We start from the raw sequence: 17,183 nt of genomic DNA on the forward strand, positions 1-17,183 counted from the left end.
CAGCTGTGAGGTGGGAGGCTGGGGGTTCTGGGGGCTGGGGTGCCATTCACTCGGGGAGCCTTGCCTGGTGCACGTGCTGCTCCTGCTTCCGTAGCCGCTCCTGCTGTTGCTGCACCGCCTGCAGCCGGGCCTGCTGCTCTGCCTGCACCTGCCGGGCCTCGCGCAATGCCCGCTCCCCCTCCTCGTACTTCTCGGAGGCCACCTGCAGGGAGGCCACGTGGGTCAGGGCTGCCTGGGCTGGGCCGCGCCCATGCCCATGTGCCCAAGCAGCACCTTGCTCATGCTCTCCACCTCCTCGGCGCGGAGCTTAACACGCATGGCAGTAGCGTTGAGCCTCTCCTTCTCCAGCCGCAGCTCCTGCCGCTCCTGCTCCAGGGCTGCTCTCTCGGCCGCCAGCTGCTTCTCCTCGGCCCGGAGCTCGCTGGCCCTGATCTTCAGCTCTGCCTGCTCCTGGGAACGGCAGAGGCCCTGCTGCATTCTCCTCCAGGAGTTGCACTGCGCTCTGTGCAGGACTCTCGGGTCCCCTCTGCCCAACCTGCCCCTAGGAGGCAGGGGCTTCCAGGGAGGGCCAGAGAAGCCCAGGGCCAAGCCAGGGTGCTGCCCTCACCAGCCACCTGCCTGCGGCAGGCTCAGCTCTGAAGTTCAGGTTCCTCATTTCTAAATGATCAAAGTCATGGGAATATGAGGATCAAATGAGAAAATGTGCATAAGGCATTTGGGACAATACAAGGAAGCTGTGAGCAGGAGGATGTGATTATTGTTTTAATCCCTGTGTTCTTGTGACATTAGTGCTACGCTCTCTTTTCCTAAGACTGGACGCGGGTGTGTCCAGAGGGAGGGGCAGAGGCTACCCCAGCCCTCTGCTGTGCCAGAGGCTCTGGGCCCTACCTTGGCCAGGCTGATGAGGGTGCCCTCTCGCTGGGTGTCCACCTGCAGCGCCCGCTCGGCCTCACGTTCAGCCCGCTCCTTACTCAGCTTTTGCTGCGCAGAGAACTCCGCCCACTCAGCCGCCAGGCGCCGCCGCTCCTCCCCGCACTTGAGCAGGACAGACTTCTGCTCCTCCAGCAAGGCGCTCTGGGATGTGGGGGTGAGGGCATGGGATGAGTGTCCCTGGGCATCATGGCAAGGTTAGGGGCTGAGGGCAAAGGCGTGACTCACCTTGGCCCGTTCCAGCTCCGCCCTTTCCATGGCCATCTGCTGGGCTGTGACCTTCCTTTGCTCCTCTAGGGCGCGCTGCATGGACTCCGCCTTGGACTGCTCGGCAGTCACCCGCCAGCGTTCCTGTAGTGCCCGGGTAAGACTGAGAGCATGGTTCTTACCCTGAGGATCAGGCCTGGCCACAAACCCACCAGTGTCTCCCACACTATGCCACTGACTCGTCCTTCCCAAAGAGGCGCAAAATGAGGGGTGCCTGGGAGGCACCGCCAGGGCCCAGCCCGTACGATTTTGCCCAAGAAGAGGACCCAGCAGGCACCAGCCCAACCCTCAGGTCTCCAGCTGCACCAAGGCTAGAAGCTTGGGAGGCCCAGGGGCAACATCCCTACAGCTGAATCACCAGCTCCATCCGCACTCTGCCTGTTTTCACCCATCAGCCAAGCAGGCTAGCACAAGGCGGTCTAGTGCCATGCCACGGGCCCAGCCACACCAAATGAGGCTAGAGCTTCCCTGTGCCTGACCCCAGGCAGGTGCTTAACACAGTTACCAAATGAAGAGGCAGGTCAAAATGGCTCACAACATAAAAGCACCTCTATCTACGTTGGTACGGCGACAGGGTAGATACCAGGTCACTACTGGACATCACTGACTAGTGGGATATTTTCATTTTCTTCTTTTTTTTTTTTTTTTTTTGAGATGGAGTTTCACTCTTGTTACCCAGGCTGGAGTGCAGTGGCGTGATCTCGGCTCATTGCAACCTCTGCCTCCTGGATTCAGGCAATTCTCCTGCCTCAGCCTCCTGAGTAGCTGGGATTACAGGCACGCGCCACCATGCCCAGCTGGTTTTTTGTATTTTTAGTAGAGACGGGGTTTCACCATGTTGACCAGGATGGTCTCGATCTCTTGACCTCGTGATCCACCCGCCTCGGCCTCCCAAAGTGCTGGGATTACAGGTGTGAGCCACTGCGCCCAGCCATTTTCTTCTTTAAAAACTTTTTTTTTTTTTGGCCAGGTGCAGTGGCTCAGGCCTGTTATCCCAGTACTTTGGGAGGCTGAGACGGGTGGATCACCTGAGGTCAGAAGTTCGAGACCAGCCTGGCCAACATGGTGAAACCCGTTTCTCCTAAAAATACAAAAATTAGCTCCATGTGGTGGTGGGTGCCTGTAATCCCAGCAGCTCAGGAGGCTGAGGCAGGAGAATCCCTTGAACACAGGAGGCAAAAGTTGCAGTAAGTCAAGATCACACCACTGCACTGCAGCCTGGGTGAAAGAGTGAGACTTGGTCTCAAGAAAAAAAAAAATTTTTTTTTTTGGCTGGGCATGGTGGTTCATGCCTGTAATCCCTGCATGTTGGGAGGCCAAGGTGGGGTGGGTGGATTGTCAGAGCTCAGGAGTTTGAGATCAGCCTGGGCAACATGGCAAACCCCCATTTCTACAAAAAATACGAAAAATTAGCCAGGTCTAGTGGCACGCACCTGTGATCCCAACTATTTGGAGGCTGAGGGAAGACTGCTTGAGCCTGGGAGTGAGTTCAAGCTGTAGCGAGCCAAGATCTTGCCACGACACTCCAGCCTGAGTGACAGTGAGAGCCCATCTCTAAAAAAAAGTTTTTGGCCAGGCATGGTGGCTCCCACCTGTACTCTCGGAATGTTGGAAGGCCTAGGTGGGTGGATTGCTTGAGCTCAGGAGTTCAAGACCAGCCTGGGCAACATGGCGAGACCCCCATCTCAACACAAAATACACCATTAGCTGGGTGTGGTAGTGTGCGCCTGCAGACGAGCTAGAAGCTGAGGCAGGAGGATGGCTTGAGCCGAGGAGGTCAGGCTGCAGTGAGCTATGACCACACCACTGCACTCCAGCCTGGACAACAGAGCAAGACCCTGTCTCTCAAAACAAAGAAAGTGTTTCGTAAAACCTTAAAGGATGACAGCTACTAGCTGGGAACAAGAAGATAGGTGAGAGGGCAAGGAGGGCTGTATGGAGGTGGCAGCATCGAAAGATTGGTTCATTACCATTGAATTCAGCCTGGAAAGATTTCCACAGTACGGACAGGGATGTGAGAAAAGGCAGGGACTGCAGGTGAGCACCACCACATGCAGCTAATTACAACAACATTTTATTTATTTATTTATTTATTTATTTATTTATTTTTGAGACAGAGTCTCGCTCCGTCTCCCAGGCCGGAGTGCAGTGGTGCCATTTCCACTCACTGCAACCTCGGCCTCCTCGTTCAAGCGGTTGTCCTCCCTCCGCTTCCCTAGCAGCTGGGATTATAGGCATACGCCACCATGCCTGGTTAGTTTTTGTGTTTTTATTAGAGACAGGGCTTCACCACGTTAGCCAGGCTGACCTCGAACTCCTGACCTCAAGTGATCTGTCAGCCTTGGCCTCCCAAAGTGCTGGAATTACAGGTACAAGCCGATAGGCCTGGCATACAATTTTCTTTAAGAGACGGGATCTCACTATGTTGCTTAGGCTGGTCTCAAATTCTTGGACTTAAGTGATCCTCCTGCCTCAGCTCCCCAAGTAGCCGGGATTACAGGCACAGGCAACCGTGCCTGGCTGAGGTCATTATTATTTAATTAAGGCGTGTGCTTACATATGAAAGGTATTTAGGGAGTTCCAATGTCTGTTAGAGCTGAAGAGGCTAGGATGACATTTAACAGGCAAGAGCATCTGTCCCAATGTCACAGGGCTTGGGTAAGGGGACAGCTCTGAGTGCAGCTGATGGTTTTGGGGTTAGACTGTGGAGGGCGGCCAGGGTGGCTCAGGGGCTTTCGGTGATGAGAAGCAGGCAGGGCGTGGTGGGGGCCTGGCCAGGTGGCCCCTGTGTGCTCAGGTGGGCAATGCTGAGGGCCTGGCTGGGGCAGGGAGACATAGAGGCAGGAAGTAGCGGGTGGGATGCCCATGGGTAAGTCAAGCCTCGGCGCTGACCTCCTGAGGAGGTGAGGTCAGGAGAGTGCCACCACACCTGCGGGTGTCCTGGAGGAGAGGCCCCATGACAGGAGGGCCAGGAGCATGGGCCTCACCTGCTCCAGCAGCCGGCTCTGCTCACTCAGCCGCGCCTCCATCTTCCCGATGACCTCCTGCTGCCGGCTCCGCTCTTCCTCCAGGTCCCGCTGCTGCTGGCTGAGCCGCTCCTGCAGTGCTGGGGGCAACCCACAGGGTGCTGGCAACTGCTCCCCTTCCCACCAGGGGTCTGGGGGTCTGAGAGGGAGGGCGTACCCCGCAGCTGCTCATCCCGCTGCCGGATCCCCAGCTCCCGCTCCTGGGAGGTGGTGAGGTGCGAGGCCTCCACGCGGGAGGACAGCTCCTGCAGGCTGCTGGAGAACTTCTCCATCTGGTGGATGATGCTATTCAGGGACCTGGAAGGAGACTGGGTCACCACCTCCGGAAAGTCTCAGAACCCCCCAGCCCCCACCCTCAGGCGGGCACGGTTGGGGCAGCACACATACCGCGTGTGGGAGGTGGCGCTGGTGGCTGCATCGACCTCTCTGTCTTTCAGCAGCTTCAGCCGCTGCAGCTGCTCCTCATGGTCTCTGCGCATCTCCAGGATGGACGCCCTGAGGGGAGGTGGGAGGGGAAGGCCCACAGCCACTCTGAGCAGGACCACCCAGACAGCGCAGCTCCTTGTGGAAGGGCGTGCTTCGAAGCAGCCCTTGCTCCCAGGCCTCTCTTCCTCAGGGCACTGCCTCAGTTTCCCCAGCTCCTCTGTCTTATCTGTCATGGTTCCTCAGTGCTACATGCACTAAGATGGAGATTCCTCCGGTTATTCAGCAAAGAGCACTTTACATACAGCAAGGAAAAGCCACGTGTGCACTTCTTTTGAGTCTGGCCAACCTGAGCAGTCTTTCTTTCTTTTCTTTTTTTATTTTTGTAGACATGAGATCTTGCTATGTTGCCCAGGCTGGTCTTGAACTCCTAGCCTCAGGCAATCCTCCTGCCTTGGCCTCTCAAAGTATCTTTTTTGTTTTTAAAATCTTTTTAGAGAGAGGGTTTTGTTCTGTGGTCCAGGCTGGAGTGCAGTGGCATGATCATAGCTCACTGCAGCCTGACCTCGTGGGCCCAAGGTATTCTCCACCTCAACCTCCCAAGTCACGATCAGGCCCAGCTAATTTAAAAACTGTTTTTAGAGACAAGGTCTTGTTGTGTTGCCCAGGCTGGTCTCAAACTCCTGGCCTCAAGTGATCCTCCCACCTTGGCCTCCCAAAGTGCTGAGATTATAGGTGTGAGCCACCGCGCCTGGCCCTGGGCAGTCTTAAAAGGCTGGCTCTGAGCCAGTACTTTGGGAGGCCGAGGTGGGCAGATCACGAGCTCAGGAGTTCAAGACCAGTCTGGCCAATGTGGTGAAACCCCATCTCTACTAAAAATACAAAAATTAGCCAGGCATGGTGGGTGCCTGTAATCCCAGCTACTTTGGAGGCTGAGGCAGGAGAATCGCTTGAACCCAGGAGGCGTAGTTTGCCGAGACTGTGCTACTGCGCTCCTCTCTGGGCGACAGAGTGAGACCTCTGACTCCCTTAGGTAACTTCTTAGTTTCCTTCTCTTCTAGAAAGGCAACCCTATCAACATGGCAGGCGTAACGGTGCATGCCTTTCCTGGGCAGACCTTGTCTCTGGCCTCTACTTCGTGAGCTGGTAAGTGGATTACCCTGTGCTTAGTTAGGCCCTGGGGGGCTTGCTCCTGCCATGCCATGCGTGGACAGCCTGTGGATACCCCATCCTGTCTCTGTAAGAGCAGGTGGCACTCCACCCATGCGTGTGATGGGTCAGTGTGCCCAGACCTCAGTCCTCACTCACTGGGCTGGGAGGGAAGGGCTCAAATCCCTGTCCAAGGACTGCTGAGCCACAGCTGAGGGTCTTGTCTCCCTTCTGGCCAGTCCTTGCAAGCCCATCCCCAGCTGCCTGTCCCTGGGTCTCACCGCTGCAGCTCCCGGAGCCGCTCCATTTCCTGGTCCTTCTCCTGTGCTGCGGCCGCCAAGCGCCGCTGGTGCTGGGCGGTGAGCTCAGCACGGGCCTGCTCGGCCTCCTGGCAGTGTGACAGATACCGAGCTGACAGCTCCTCATTCTCTCTCCGGAGACGCTCCTCCCGTTGCTGGTATGATATTTCTAGCATCTTGATGCGGCTTCTGCCAACAGAACACCCAGCCATGGCATGAGGAAGGCAGAGGGCTGCCACCTAAAGGCCTCTCCAAGCACACTGGGGTGGCCTTTGGGGTCAGTGTGAGAGCCAAGGCAGAGCTGGGGCCGGCACCGGGGTACCTGTGTGAACTCTCGATGAGCTCCAGGTCTGCCTGGTGCTGCTGCTGCAGACTCCCCAGCAGCAGCTCATGCTGGGCCCGTTCCAGCTCCAGCTTCCGCACCTGGGAGACGGCAGGAGGGCCAGCGATTAGGGAGGGAAGGTGGCTGTGCTCTACGCTGCCCTGTGCCAACAGCCCCTCCTTCCTCCTGGGGACGTTTCCGGTCACTCTCAGTCTCTCAGTGACCCCTCCCATGGCAACTTTGCCCCCAGTGCCAGCAGCCCCAATGGCACTCACCTGGGCCTCCAGCTCTGCCAGCCGGGCTTGGCTCTGCAGCAGCTCGGCCTGGAGCTCGGTGGTGCTGCTCTGAAGCTTCACCTGTGCTGCCAGGAGCTGCTTCTGGTATTCTGTGCCTGGCAGCAGGCTCAGGGCCAGGGACTCTGGGAGTAGGGGCTGTAGGAGATGAGAGGATTCTTGGTTAGGGAGGGGACAGGCCAGCTGGGATCAGCTACCTCCTGGCCCTCTGCTCACTGGACCTCCCAGCTTGTCATAGTCACTGCAGCTGAGCAGTCCCCAGCGTCCTTCCCCTTGCAGGTCCGGTCAGGAGCACGAGTCTCCCTCCACCCCTCGGAACAGATTCCTTCCCAGCATGGTCTCCGGCTTCCCAGACAAATGGCTGAGCCCCAGCTGAGTCTCCGCTGACAAAAGCTGACGCTGGCTTTTCCTGTTAGCCCTGAAGCCCACATGTTAACACTAATCTGGTTCCCACAAGCTGCCCCCTACCCACCATCTCCCAGGGACACACTCCTGGGGGCCACACCTCCCATGCTCAGGTGTCAGAGGTGACTGCCACACATGGAAACAGAGGCAGAGATGTGGCGGGAGAATGGCAGGGGTGGAGGAGGCTTTCTGGACAGAACAGGACCCTGTGGCCCTGCTTTCTGACGGCAGCATTCCCAGCTCCCTGGCCTGGCTACCTCCTTGAATTCCCATTGAGGTAGGGAAATTAACACCCGGCTCTGTCTGGGAGCGGTGAGGCTAGAAGTTCAGGGAAGTGCTGGGGAGGTGGCCGACGCCACATTTGGTATGCCTGATGTATTTTTTTTCTGGCAGGTCATCAGGTCGAAGTGTTGGTGTTGCCTCTGTGCATGGAGAATTACTCCCTGAGCCCTGACCTTGACCTACACCTGTCTGCCCGCACCCCTACCTGGATGGGCAGAGCAGGCTCTGTGGGCTCCTGGGTGCTCGGGAAACACATAGCAGGCTCTGAAACATGAGCAGCACAGAAATGAGCAGGGTGGCCCAGGGCTGTGGGCCTTCAAGTGTCCAGGAGGGGATGGTGTCACTCATGTCCCAGGGACCCAAAAGGAAGCTCAAAGCACCTCTTTCTTGCCCAGGTTAAACTCCCAAATAAAGCAGAAAACAAAAAACCAACCCGTGGTCGAGACGCCTCCAGGGGCTGCTCCCCGCTTTGGGGAGCCTGTAGGGTGTGCTGAGGCGGCATGTTTCCGAGTCACAGGGGACCTGAGGGCACAGGGATGGGGCAAGGTGAGCAGCCTCTGTATGGGACATGGGGACAGGGCAAAGTAACTAGCTCTGTGTGGGACACTGGGATGGGGGAGGGTGAGCAGCCTCTGTGGGAGGCGGAGACAGGGCCAGGAGAGCAGCCTCTATGTGGGACGCTGGGACCGGGGTTGGCACCAGCTGGTGCCAACCCCGGTCCCAGCAGTAAAGGAAAACTTTGGGTTCAACTGACAGCTGACTAAGGAAGGGGTCTCAGTTGTGCTGGTGGCAGGCAGAGGACAGAGTCCCCTGGACTTCAGAAAGCTCTTCCTCCAGCGTGCCTGGCGCAGGGGCTGAACACCACAGTTAATTGTGTTGGGTCTCCACACCATCGTGTGCTGGCCCTCTCTAAGGACGGAGTGCTGCCCACTGCGCTCTCACCCCGAGACGCCAGGCCTGGCACATGGTCTTTCTCCGGCGGTTGTTCCAGAGCTCCCTCCAGCAGCTGCTTGCTCCAGTTCCGGCGTGCTGGTGAGAGGTTGGCTAAGAAAAGGCAGCATTCAAGGTGAAGGTGACAGAGACCCCAGGTCAGGCTGGATGAAGACGGGCCCCAGGACAGGCTTCACACAGGAAGCTCATGGCTGCCCTTCCTCCTGCTCCCGCCATCCTGTCTTGGGGCGTTCTCCTCCCAGGTCTGAGCTCCTGGGATCTGTGGGCATCTCTTCCCTTCGAGCACCCGCTTCCTGCCTCAGCATCCCTGCTCCAGCCCATTTAACTTGGCTCAGCTCTAGAGTAAGGCTCTGCTCAGTCTCCCAAGTCTAGTTGGCTCCCTTTCCTGTTATTTCTACCTCCTTCTCGGCTCACGGGTCAGTGAAGAGACAGACTCTCTTCTGTTTTGGCCTCAGCTTTCCCCTCGGCCTCAGGCGAAAGTCCGAAGTGCCCTCCTGACATCAACCCCAGGACTGGGTGATGTCCCTGGGCTGTCACAAATTGCCCAGTTCACCTCCCTGGGCTCGGGCCACATCGCTGCTCACGATTTCCCCCAACCTGCTGGCCCTTGTGCCTTCCAGCCCTCAGAGGTCGCTCACTAGCTTGTCCCATGGCTTCACTATCTTGTCCCTTCTGTGGCTTCTCCAGGAGGTACCTCTGGGCCACTGTGTCTCCTCTAACACTCTCAAAGAGCACAGGGACATCTCAGCTCACACATGCCATATTCACTTCAGTGGAGCTGGCAGAAGCACCAGCTGTTTGGACGCTGAGGCTGCCAGCCTGAGGGCGCTGTGGCAGGGTGCTGCTCAGAGGCAGGACAGTGGTGTGTCTGCCACCTCAGGTATCCTCTGCTCTGCCCAATCAAGTTAGCACCTGTCCCCATGGCAATCAGGGCACAAATGTCAACAGCTCCCCAGTCCTGTTGGGTCTGTCCCTGGGGCAAGCCACGGAGCCAGAGGCTCTCTCTGCAGTGCCCAAAAGGCAGAGCAGCAAAGCCAAGAAACGGCCTCTGTGCCCACGGCGCACTGCCTTGTTCCCAACTGAGGCTGCGACAGGTGAGGGGGAAAGGGGCCCCTCGAGTCCCCCTACAAGCCATAGCAGCCCAAGCCCGTACCTGCCAGAAGGGGGATGGCCCACTGTCCCTGCAAAACTCAGGCCCTCAGAGGCCTCAGCACACTGCTCTCTGGCCAGGCCTTGGGACTTCTTCCGAGACAGGGCATGGCTCAGCCAGTCTTCTTCCTCCTTCTCTGAGGCTCGCAGCTTGGAAGCCTGGCTGGCTTCGGCAGGGGACCCTGCACCTTCGGTTGGTGGCTTTGCCTTGGAGGGGGGCATCCCAGCTGGTGCAGAGTGCTGGCTGTCAGGAGGACGCACTGAGGGCATGACAAGCGCTGAGCCTTCCTGACGGGCCTCTGTGGCGGGTGAGGCAGGGAGCAGGTCTAAGTCATTGTCCTTGAGGCCCAACCAGTCAGCTCCTCCCTTCCTGGGCTGGATGGGGCTGCAAGTGGCTGGAGGACTCTGTCTGGAGCCTGGTTCTCCCTTGGGGTCTGGGCCACTGTCTGCTAAGAACCTACTTCAAGACAGAAAGGAGAGTGTCAGGCAGGGGAAGCAGCCAGTCTCAGTGGCCCCTTAGCAGCCTGTGGCTTGGTGTCACGATGCCCAGGGACCCTGCACAGTCAGCTGAGGCCCAGTGAGCAGTGGCTCCTAGACTGGCTTAGGTGGCAGGCCATGTGCTGTCTATAGAACACTAAGAAGTATAGAGACCTTGACTTCTATCACATGAACCAGGGACAGTTCTACCCACAGAGAACGGGATCAAATGACAGATGCGGGCATACAGGTCTAAAGAAAAATCAGGCCGGGTGCGGTGGCTCATGCCTGTAACCCCAGCTCTTTGGGAGGCCAAAGTGGGCAGATTGCTTAAGGCCAAGAGTTTGAGACTAGCCTGGCCAACATGGTAAAACCCCATCTCTACTAAAAACACAAAAAAATTAGCCAGGCATGGTGGCAGGCATCTGTAATCCCAGGTATTTGGGAGGCTGAAGCATGAGAATTGCTTGAACCTGGGAGGTGGAAGTTGCAGGAAACTGAGATCATGCCACTGCACTCCAACCTGGGCAACAGAGTGAGACTCTGTCTAAAAAAAAAATAAAAGGCTGGGCACAGTGGCTCATGCCTGTAATCCCAGCACTCTGGGAGGCTGAGGTGGGTAGATCACAAGGTCAGGAGATTGAGACTAGCCTGGCCAACATGGTGAAACCCATCTCTACTAAAAATACAAAAATTAGCTGGGCGTGATGGTGGGCACCTGTAATCCCAGCTACTTAGGAGGCTGAGGCAGGAGAATTGCTCGAACCCGGGAGGCAGAGGTTGCAGTGAGCTGAGATTGTGCCACTATACTCCAGCCTGGCGACAGAGACTCCGTCTCAAAAAAATAAAATAAAAAATAAGTCGAATCAAGTGGTTTCCAGGCTTTCTACCAACAGCCACTCTGTTACTTCATTTGTTTGGCCATGGCCTTCATCTGTCACTGACCAGTGGCAGCAGGTTCCCAGGGTTAAGGAGGTACTGGGTGTGGGAAGAAATACCGATGTACATAGAGCTCTTCAGATAGAAAGAGGCTGAGGAAGCCACCCTGGCATAACGGTAACAACTGCTGAGCCTGGGAAAGGATGAGACGGGAGCGCCTGGTGCTGTTTTTACAACTTCTGAAGTTTTTTTTGTTTTTTTGTTTTTTTTTAGACGGAGTTTTTCTCTGTTGCCCAGGCTAGAGTGTAGTGGCATGATCTCAGCTCACCACAACTTCCGCCTTCTCCCTCAGCCTCCTGAGTAGCTGGGATTACAGGCGCCCACCATCCCACCCAGCTAATTTTTGTATTTTTAGTAGAGTCAGGGGTTTCGCCATGTTGGCCAGGCGGGTCTCGAACTCCTGACCTCAGGTGGTCGACCTGTCTCCCAAACTGCTGGGATTACAGGCGTGAGCCACTGCACCCAGCCGATTATTGAAGTTTGAAATTACTTCAAAATACAAAGTTGAAAATATATACTGGGAAAAAAACTGCAAACTCAGCAAATCCTATCACTGATTTAATTTTTTTGTTGTAAACTGGGAGGATTATGCTGTCAGAATTGTCACGGCAGGTTTGACAGCAGAGCTCCTGGGAAGCGGGGTGTGAGAAGCCCCCCCAGAGGTGGTCTTGCTACTTGTCGGGATGTATGTTCCTTGGGGAGACCAAGTAACAGCGCAGCCTTTTTAAATTATTATAATTTTTTTTGAGACGGAGTCTTGTTCTGTTGCCAGGCTGTAGTGCAGTGGTATGATCTCGGATCACTGCAACCTCCGCCTCCAGGTTCAAGCAATTCTCCTACCTCAGCCTCCTGAATAGCTGGGACTATGGGTGCGTGCTACCACGGCCAGCTAATTTTTTTTTGTATTTTTAGTAGAGACAGGGTTTCACCATGTTGGCCAGGATGGTCTCGATCTCCTGACCTCGTGATCCACCTGCCCTGGCCTCCCAAAGTGCCAGGATTCCAGGTGTGAGCCACCATGCCCAGCCTGACATGACAGCCTTTTATGACTTCAAGGGCTTTAGACGGAGGCTAGCCCACCTTCTCCTTTCCTTCTGAGGCTGGGTGGGGCCCTAGCGAACCTGAGCAGCGGCTGGGATGGGTCTCCCACTGGGGCTATCTCCACCACTCTGTCTGGGCTGGCGGGACCAGGCTGCCTCCCACTTCCTTCAGCCCTCGAAGAGCCGAGGGCCTTGCACACTGTGGCCTCCCACAAGAGACTCTCGGTTGGGTTGGGGGACAGCTGCAGGGGCCTGTCTTCCCAGTGGTCGGCCTGTCTCAGAGGCCAAGCCCCCCGTAGGCCCCACTTACCTGACAGACTGCCGGCGGGACTGCCGGCCCTCGGAGGAGCCCACGGTGGGCTGATAGGCTCCGAAGGTGAAGTCCTCGTCACCCCACGCATCTTCACTGTCTGTGAATTAAGGAGCCTGTGATCATAAGCTGGAGTAGGGGGAACCAAGCTCATTTGTGGCTGCAAAATTCTGTCTAACAACAGCTGAATTTGGTAGCTTGTCGTATAAGATAAGCAGAGGGAAGCCGCTGTGAAGGGAGCACCTCAGGCAGGAGCCAGGAAGAGGCAGTGGCCTTGCGGCAGCCAGGCCCTACCCCAGGATCCTTCGAGGTCGGGCCCAGTGAACTGCGTGTGTCACAAGAACGATTCTCGCCAGGCACGGTGGCTCACGCCTGTAATCCCAGCACTTTGGGAGGCTGAGGTGGGCAGATCACGATGTCAAGAGATCGAAACCAGCCTGGCCAACATGGTGAAAACCTGTCTCTACTAAAAATACAAAAATTAGCCAGGCGTGGTGGCATGTGCCTGTAATTCTAGCTACTTGGGAGGCTGAGAAAGAAGAGTTGCTTGAACCCAGGAGGCGGAGGTTGCAGTGAGCTGAGATTGCGCCATTGCACTCCAGCCTGGGCAGCAGAGGGAGACTCTGTCTCAAAAAAGAAAAGAAAGCCGGGTGCAGTAGTGCATGCCTGTAATCCCAGCACTTTGGGAGGCCAAAGTGGGCAAATCATGAGATCAAGAGATCGAGACCATCCTGGCCAATGTGGTGAAACTCTGTCTCTACTAAAAATACAAAAAAATATTAGCTGGGTGTGGTGGCACGCGCCTGTAAACCCAGCTACTTGGGAGGTTGAGGCAGGAGAATCGCTTGAACCCAGGAAGTGGAGGTTGCAGTGAGCCAAGATCGTGCCACTGCACTCTAGCCTGGCAACAGAGTGAGACTCGGTCTCAAAAAAAAAACCCCAAAAAACAGAACGATCTCAGCTGACGGCTGTGGGCCAATGCTTTGAGATACACTAGCCAGAGCAGTGCTTTTCAAATGCAAGCTGCTACCCATGAGAGGCCCGAGAAACCAGCTGAATGTGTCACAGCCAGTGTATTTCCAGATCAAACAGCATCATTCCCAGACGACTGAGCACAAACAGTGGTCACGGTGATATTTCATGATGCTTCTGTCTCAGCTACAGACGTGTAGAATCACGTATGTATCTGGATGTGACGCTGACTTCTAATTACAGGTTGTGATGAAAGCCTGGTCTAGAGGCCTCCCTCCCCTCCTGTTGCATCCCCCAAAAGCCTCCTTACCCTGTGGCCTCTGGTACTTCTTGTCTAGCTTGAACTCCCTGCGCTCCCCTGTGCCTGGGCGGGTCAGAAGTTTGGTTGCTGTGCCTCGACCCAGCAGCTCATCCAGCGTGGAGCGAGCAGGGCGAGGCCCTTCCCTGCAGGACGGGACACAGAGCAGGAACATGTGGGTATGAGGGGCTCTCGGGACATCCACTGTACCCGTCCACCAGCTTTGCCCTGAACCGGAAGCAGCAGCCTGGCCAGGGCCCTCTACTCATAGGGATTCTTACTGGTCTCCCATCTGCCTCTTCTCTGCTTTGGGGCTGTCTCCAAACCCCAAGGTGGCCATGATGTCATCTCCATCATCAAACAATTCTTCTTTTTTTCGGATGGGGGTGTCCCCAGGAGTGAGAGGAATAGAGGGACCTAAAAGACAGAACACAAGGCCCAATGACCGCAGCCTGCTTGCCCTTAACGATGACACCTCAATGAGTCGGGGGTGGTTTCTCTGCACCTTTGGGTAGGACGGCAGGCTTTGGACCTGCCTGGTCTGTCCACAGGACCCAACTCCCCCAGCCTACTCCCAGGCTCATGATGCATCCCACCTCCCTGTTCCTGAAGATTGATGATGATCTCTTTGTCTTCAACCTTAGACTTCTGGTCCCCACCTGTGAGAGGCCCCTGGTTCTGAACCTGAAAGGATGGTAAGCCTGTTGGCAATAAACCCTTCCTCCGGCTGAGAAATGAGCCCAGTCCGCCCTACCTTGATCTCTAACCGTGCTGGGGCTCTTGTCAGAAGCTGTTTTGCTCTCTGTCACAGGCGGCTTCTTAGTGATTCCTTCTTCATCATAGGAGAGAAGTCCTGCCAACGGGTCCTCCAAGTCTCCCAGCAGAAGGGAAAGCACAGGTCAGGCTGCAGCACTTAGTTCAGGAAAAGCAAGCCTGAACTGGGGGAGTAGCCCTCGAGTCAAGATTTCTGGTTGTTCCAGGCCAGGCGCCGTGGCTCACCCCTATAATCCCAGCACTTTGGGAGGCTGAGGTGGGCGGATCACGAAGTCAGGAGTTCAAGACCAGCATAGGCCAACATGGCGAAACCCTATCTCTACTAAAAATACAAAAAATTAGCTGGGCATAGTGGTGCACACCTGTAATCCCAGCTACTCAGGAGGCTGGGGCAGGAGACTCGCTTGTACTTGGGAGGTGGACGTTGTAGTAAGTGGAGATCGCACCACTGCACTCCAGCCTGGGTGACAGAGCAAGACTCCATCTCCAAAAAAAAAAAAAAATTTCTATCTGCTCCAGTAAACAAAAAGCCCCCTGGCATCTGGAGGGTAGGGCCCGGGGGAACACTGAAGGGCTGGGCAAGGGGATAGGGAGTCGGAGGGTGGCCCTGGGCTTATGAGCCTGCCTTAGGCTTGCCTGTGGGGCCTCTGACTTGCAGGCTGCATGGCCTTCTAGAAATGTCCTGAAGGCATCAGAAGAGAAGTAAAACATCCACACATTCTCTATTTTTCGAGATAACTTTGGGCACAGCAAAAAAAAAAAAATAGAGAAAAAAAGAAAAGAAAAAAAAAATCCACACATTCATGACAGGAAAGGGACTTCTTCCTATACTTTGGAAAATCTTCAGTGTGATATCTGGCTTTAACGTCTTTGCAAATGAGTTCCCTAATATCTTAGCCAATATCGTATAACTGGTCCCGACATGAATTCATGAGGAACTACACCGGTGGCACTAACTCTCTGCTCTCCACATAACATACGCAGCAGCTAGGCTTCGGGCCAGCACGTGTCCCCAGGCTGATCCACCCACAAACCAGTGTCCCAGAGGCATGACAGGAGCCTATGGTACCTTCAGAGGAAAACCTTCTGTTCTGATGCCCAGAGCTGCTGGGAGATGGAGGTGACTGCTTGGTGGGAATGGCACCCCCTGCAGGAAGCAGAAGACAAGGTCGTGGGCCTGGGTCTCTCCTGGCCAAAGTCCTCCCACACCACGGACCGGACCGGGGCCCCTGGGATGGGTGCACTTCTTCCTGGGAAGCTGGGGGCTCATGGCCATGGGCACAGCCAAGGGAGGGGCCGCCAGTTCTCCCATGGGTTTCTGCCAGGGAAACATGGTAGGAGCTACCTCTGCTCTCTCATCATGAGTCACTCCAGACACATGGGTTCAGGAGAGGCACAGGCTACCATAGAGTTCTCCATTTTTTTTTTTTTTTTTGAGATGGAGTTTCGCTCTTGTTACCCAGGCTGGAGTGCAATGGCGCGATCTCGGCTCACCGCAACCTCCGCCTCCTGGGTTCAGGCAATTCTCCTGCCTCAGCCTCCTGAGTAGCTGGGATTACAGGCACACGCTACCATGCCCAGCTAATTTTTTTTTTGTATTTTTAGTAGAGACGGGGTTTCACCATGTTGACCAGGATGGTCTCGATCTCTCGACCTCGTGATCCACCCGCCTCGGCCTCCCAAAGTGCTGGGATTACAGGCTTGAGCCACCGTGCCCGGCCAGAGTTCTCCATTTTAACTCACACAGCTTCTCCAGGAGCTGCCCGTGTTGGACTCAGAAAGACTGGAACAGGTCGAGGAAGGGAGGAAACTCAAGCTCTCCCCTTACCCCACCACACACACTCACACACACACATGTACAACTGCTCCTTGGCCTCTCCATCCACGCAGAGAGAACCCAAGGACACAAATGCTTCCTTCTAGCATTTTCCATGTCCTCAAAGTCTCCCTAGCAAATTCGAGGAGCCATCTCCCATGCACCTTTCTCACTGGCTACTGACTCACCCGCAGGCTTGGGGTGGTTGGGCAGCTCTCCTTTCCCAGGGTCCTTTGCAGCTTTTTTGCTAGGGGCTGGATTAGACATCTTCAGACCTAAGATATCAGCATCCATGCCATCCAGGTCCTAGAAAACCAGGGAGGGAGGGCAGAGGATGATGTCTGATGAGGGGGTGAGGATTTCCACCTGAGAGAGAAGGGCTGTTGGCATGCCAGGGGCGGAATTGTGAGAAAACAAAGGAAAATGAGAAAACTACTGAAAAAACACTGAGTTAAAGAAAACAAAGGCCGGGTGCAGTGGCTCAAGCCTGTAATCCCAGCACTTTGGGAGGGTGAGGCGGGTGGATCACAAGGTCAAGTAATCCAGACCATCCTGGCCAATATGGTGAAACCCCGTCTCTACTGAAAATACAAAAATTAGGCCGGGCGCGGTGGCTCACACCTGTAATCCCAGCACTTTGGGAGGCCGACGCGGGTGGATCACGAGGTCAAGAGATCGAGTCCATCCTGGTCAACGTGGTGAAACACTGTCTCTACTAAAAATACAAAAAATTAGCTGGGCATGGTGGCGCGTGCCTGTAATCCCAGCTACTCAGGAGGCTGAGGCAGGAGAATTGCCTGAACCCAGGAGGCGGAGGTTGTGGTGAGCCGAGATCGCGCCATTGCACTCCAGCCTGGGTTACGAGCGAAACTCCGTCTCAAAAAAAAAAAAAAAAAAAAATTAGGCGATCCACCTGCCTTGGGCTCCCGAAGTGCTGGTATTACAGGTGTGAGCTACCATGCTGCGGTTTTTTTTTTTTTCTTTTTTTAAATACAGAGTCTCATTCTGTCACCCAGGCTGAAGTGCAGTGGTATGATCATAGCTCATTGCAGCCTCCAACT

The 17,183-nt window shown here is 55.6% G+C and overlaps 1 protein-coding gene across 7 annotated transcripts in view; it reads right to left on the reverse strand.

Annotated features, from left to right (window-relative positions):
* FBF1 (Fas binding factor 1) overlaps nucleotides 1-17,183 on the reverse strand; it is a 32,586-nt gene that overhangs the window by 4,150 nt on the left and 11,253 nt on the right. For 6 of the 7 annotated variants that reach the window (XM_074388986.1, XM_010342403.3, XM_010342405.3 and 3 more), the window contains 20 exons: nucleotides 16,311-16,428; nucleotides 15,376-15,453; nucleotides 14,287-14,406; nucleotides 13,814-13,949; nucleotides 13,545-13,678; nucleotides 12,263-12,362; nucleotides 9,501-9,956; nucleotides 8,339-8,440; nucleotides 7,830-7,918; nucleotides 7,602-7,660; nucleotides 6,692-6,847; nucleotides 6,417-6,517; nucleotides 6,077-6,283; nucleotides 4,611-4,718; nucleotides 4,381-4,520; nucleotides 4,185-4,303; nucleotides 1,159-1,281; nucleotides 889-1,074; nucleotides 274-450; nucleotides 65-202 (listed from right to left, as the gene is read on the reverse strand). In XM_074388986.1, coding sequence (XP_074245087.1) covers nucleotides 65-202; nucleotides 274-450; nucleotides 889-1,074; nucleotides 1,159-1,281; nucleotides 4,185-4,303; nucleotides 4,381-4,520; nucleotides 4,611-4,718; nucleotides 6,077-6,283; nucleotides 6,417-6,517; nucleotides 6,692-6,847; nucleotides 7,602-7,660; nucleotides 7,830-7,918; nucleotides 8,339-8,440; nucleotides 9,501-9,956; nucleotides 12,263-12,362; nucleotides 13,545-13,678; nucleotides 13,814-13,949; nucleotides 14,287-14,406; nucleotides 15,376-15,453; nucleotides 16,311-16,428 — 2,847 coding nt within the window. The remainder of the gene's footprint in view (nucleotides 1-64; nucleotides 203-273; nucleotides 451-888; nucleotides 1,075-1,158; nucleotides 1,282-4,184; nucleotides 4,304-4,380; nucleotides 4,521-4,610; nucleotides 4,719-6,076; nucleotides 6,284-6,416; nucleotides 6,518-6,691; nucleotides 6,848-7,601; nucleotides 7,661-7,829; nucleotides 7,919-8,338; nucleotides 8,441-9,500; nucleotides 9,957-12,262; nucleotides 12,363-13,544; nucleotides 13,679-13,813; nucleotides 13,950-14,286; nucleotides 14,407-15,375; nucleotides 15,454-16,310; nucleotides 16,429-17,183) is intronic. The other variant, XM_074388987.1, reaches the window with a different exon arrangement.

This window comes from Saimiri boliviensis, chromosome 17, assembly GCF_048565385.1.
Source record: "Saimiri boliviensis isolate mSaiBol1 chromosome 17, mSaiBol1.pri, whole genome shotgun sequence".
In the NCBI taxonomy this organism is placed as follows: domain Eukaryota; kingdom Metazoa; phylum Chordata; class Mammalia; order Primates; family Cebidae; genus Saimiri; species Saimiri boliviensis.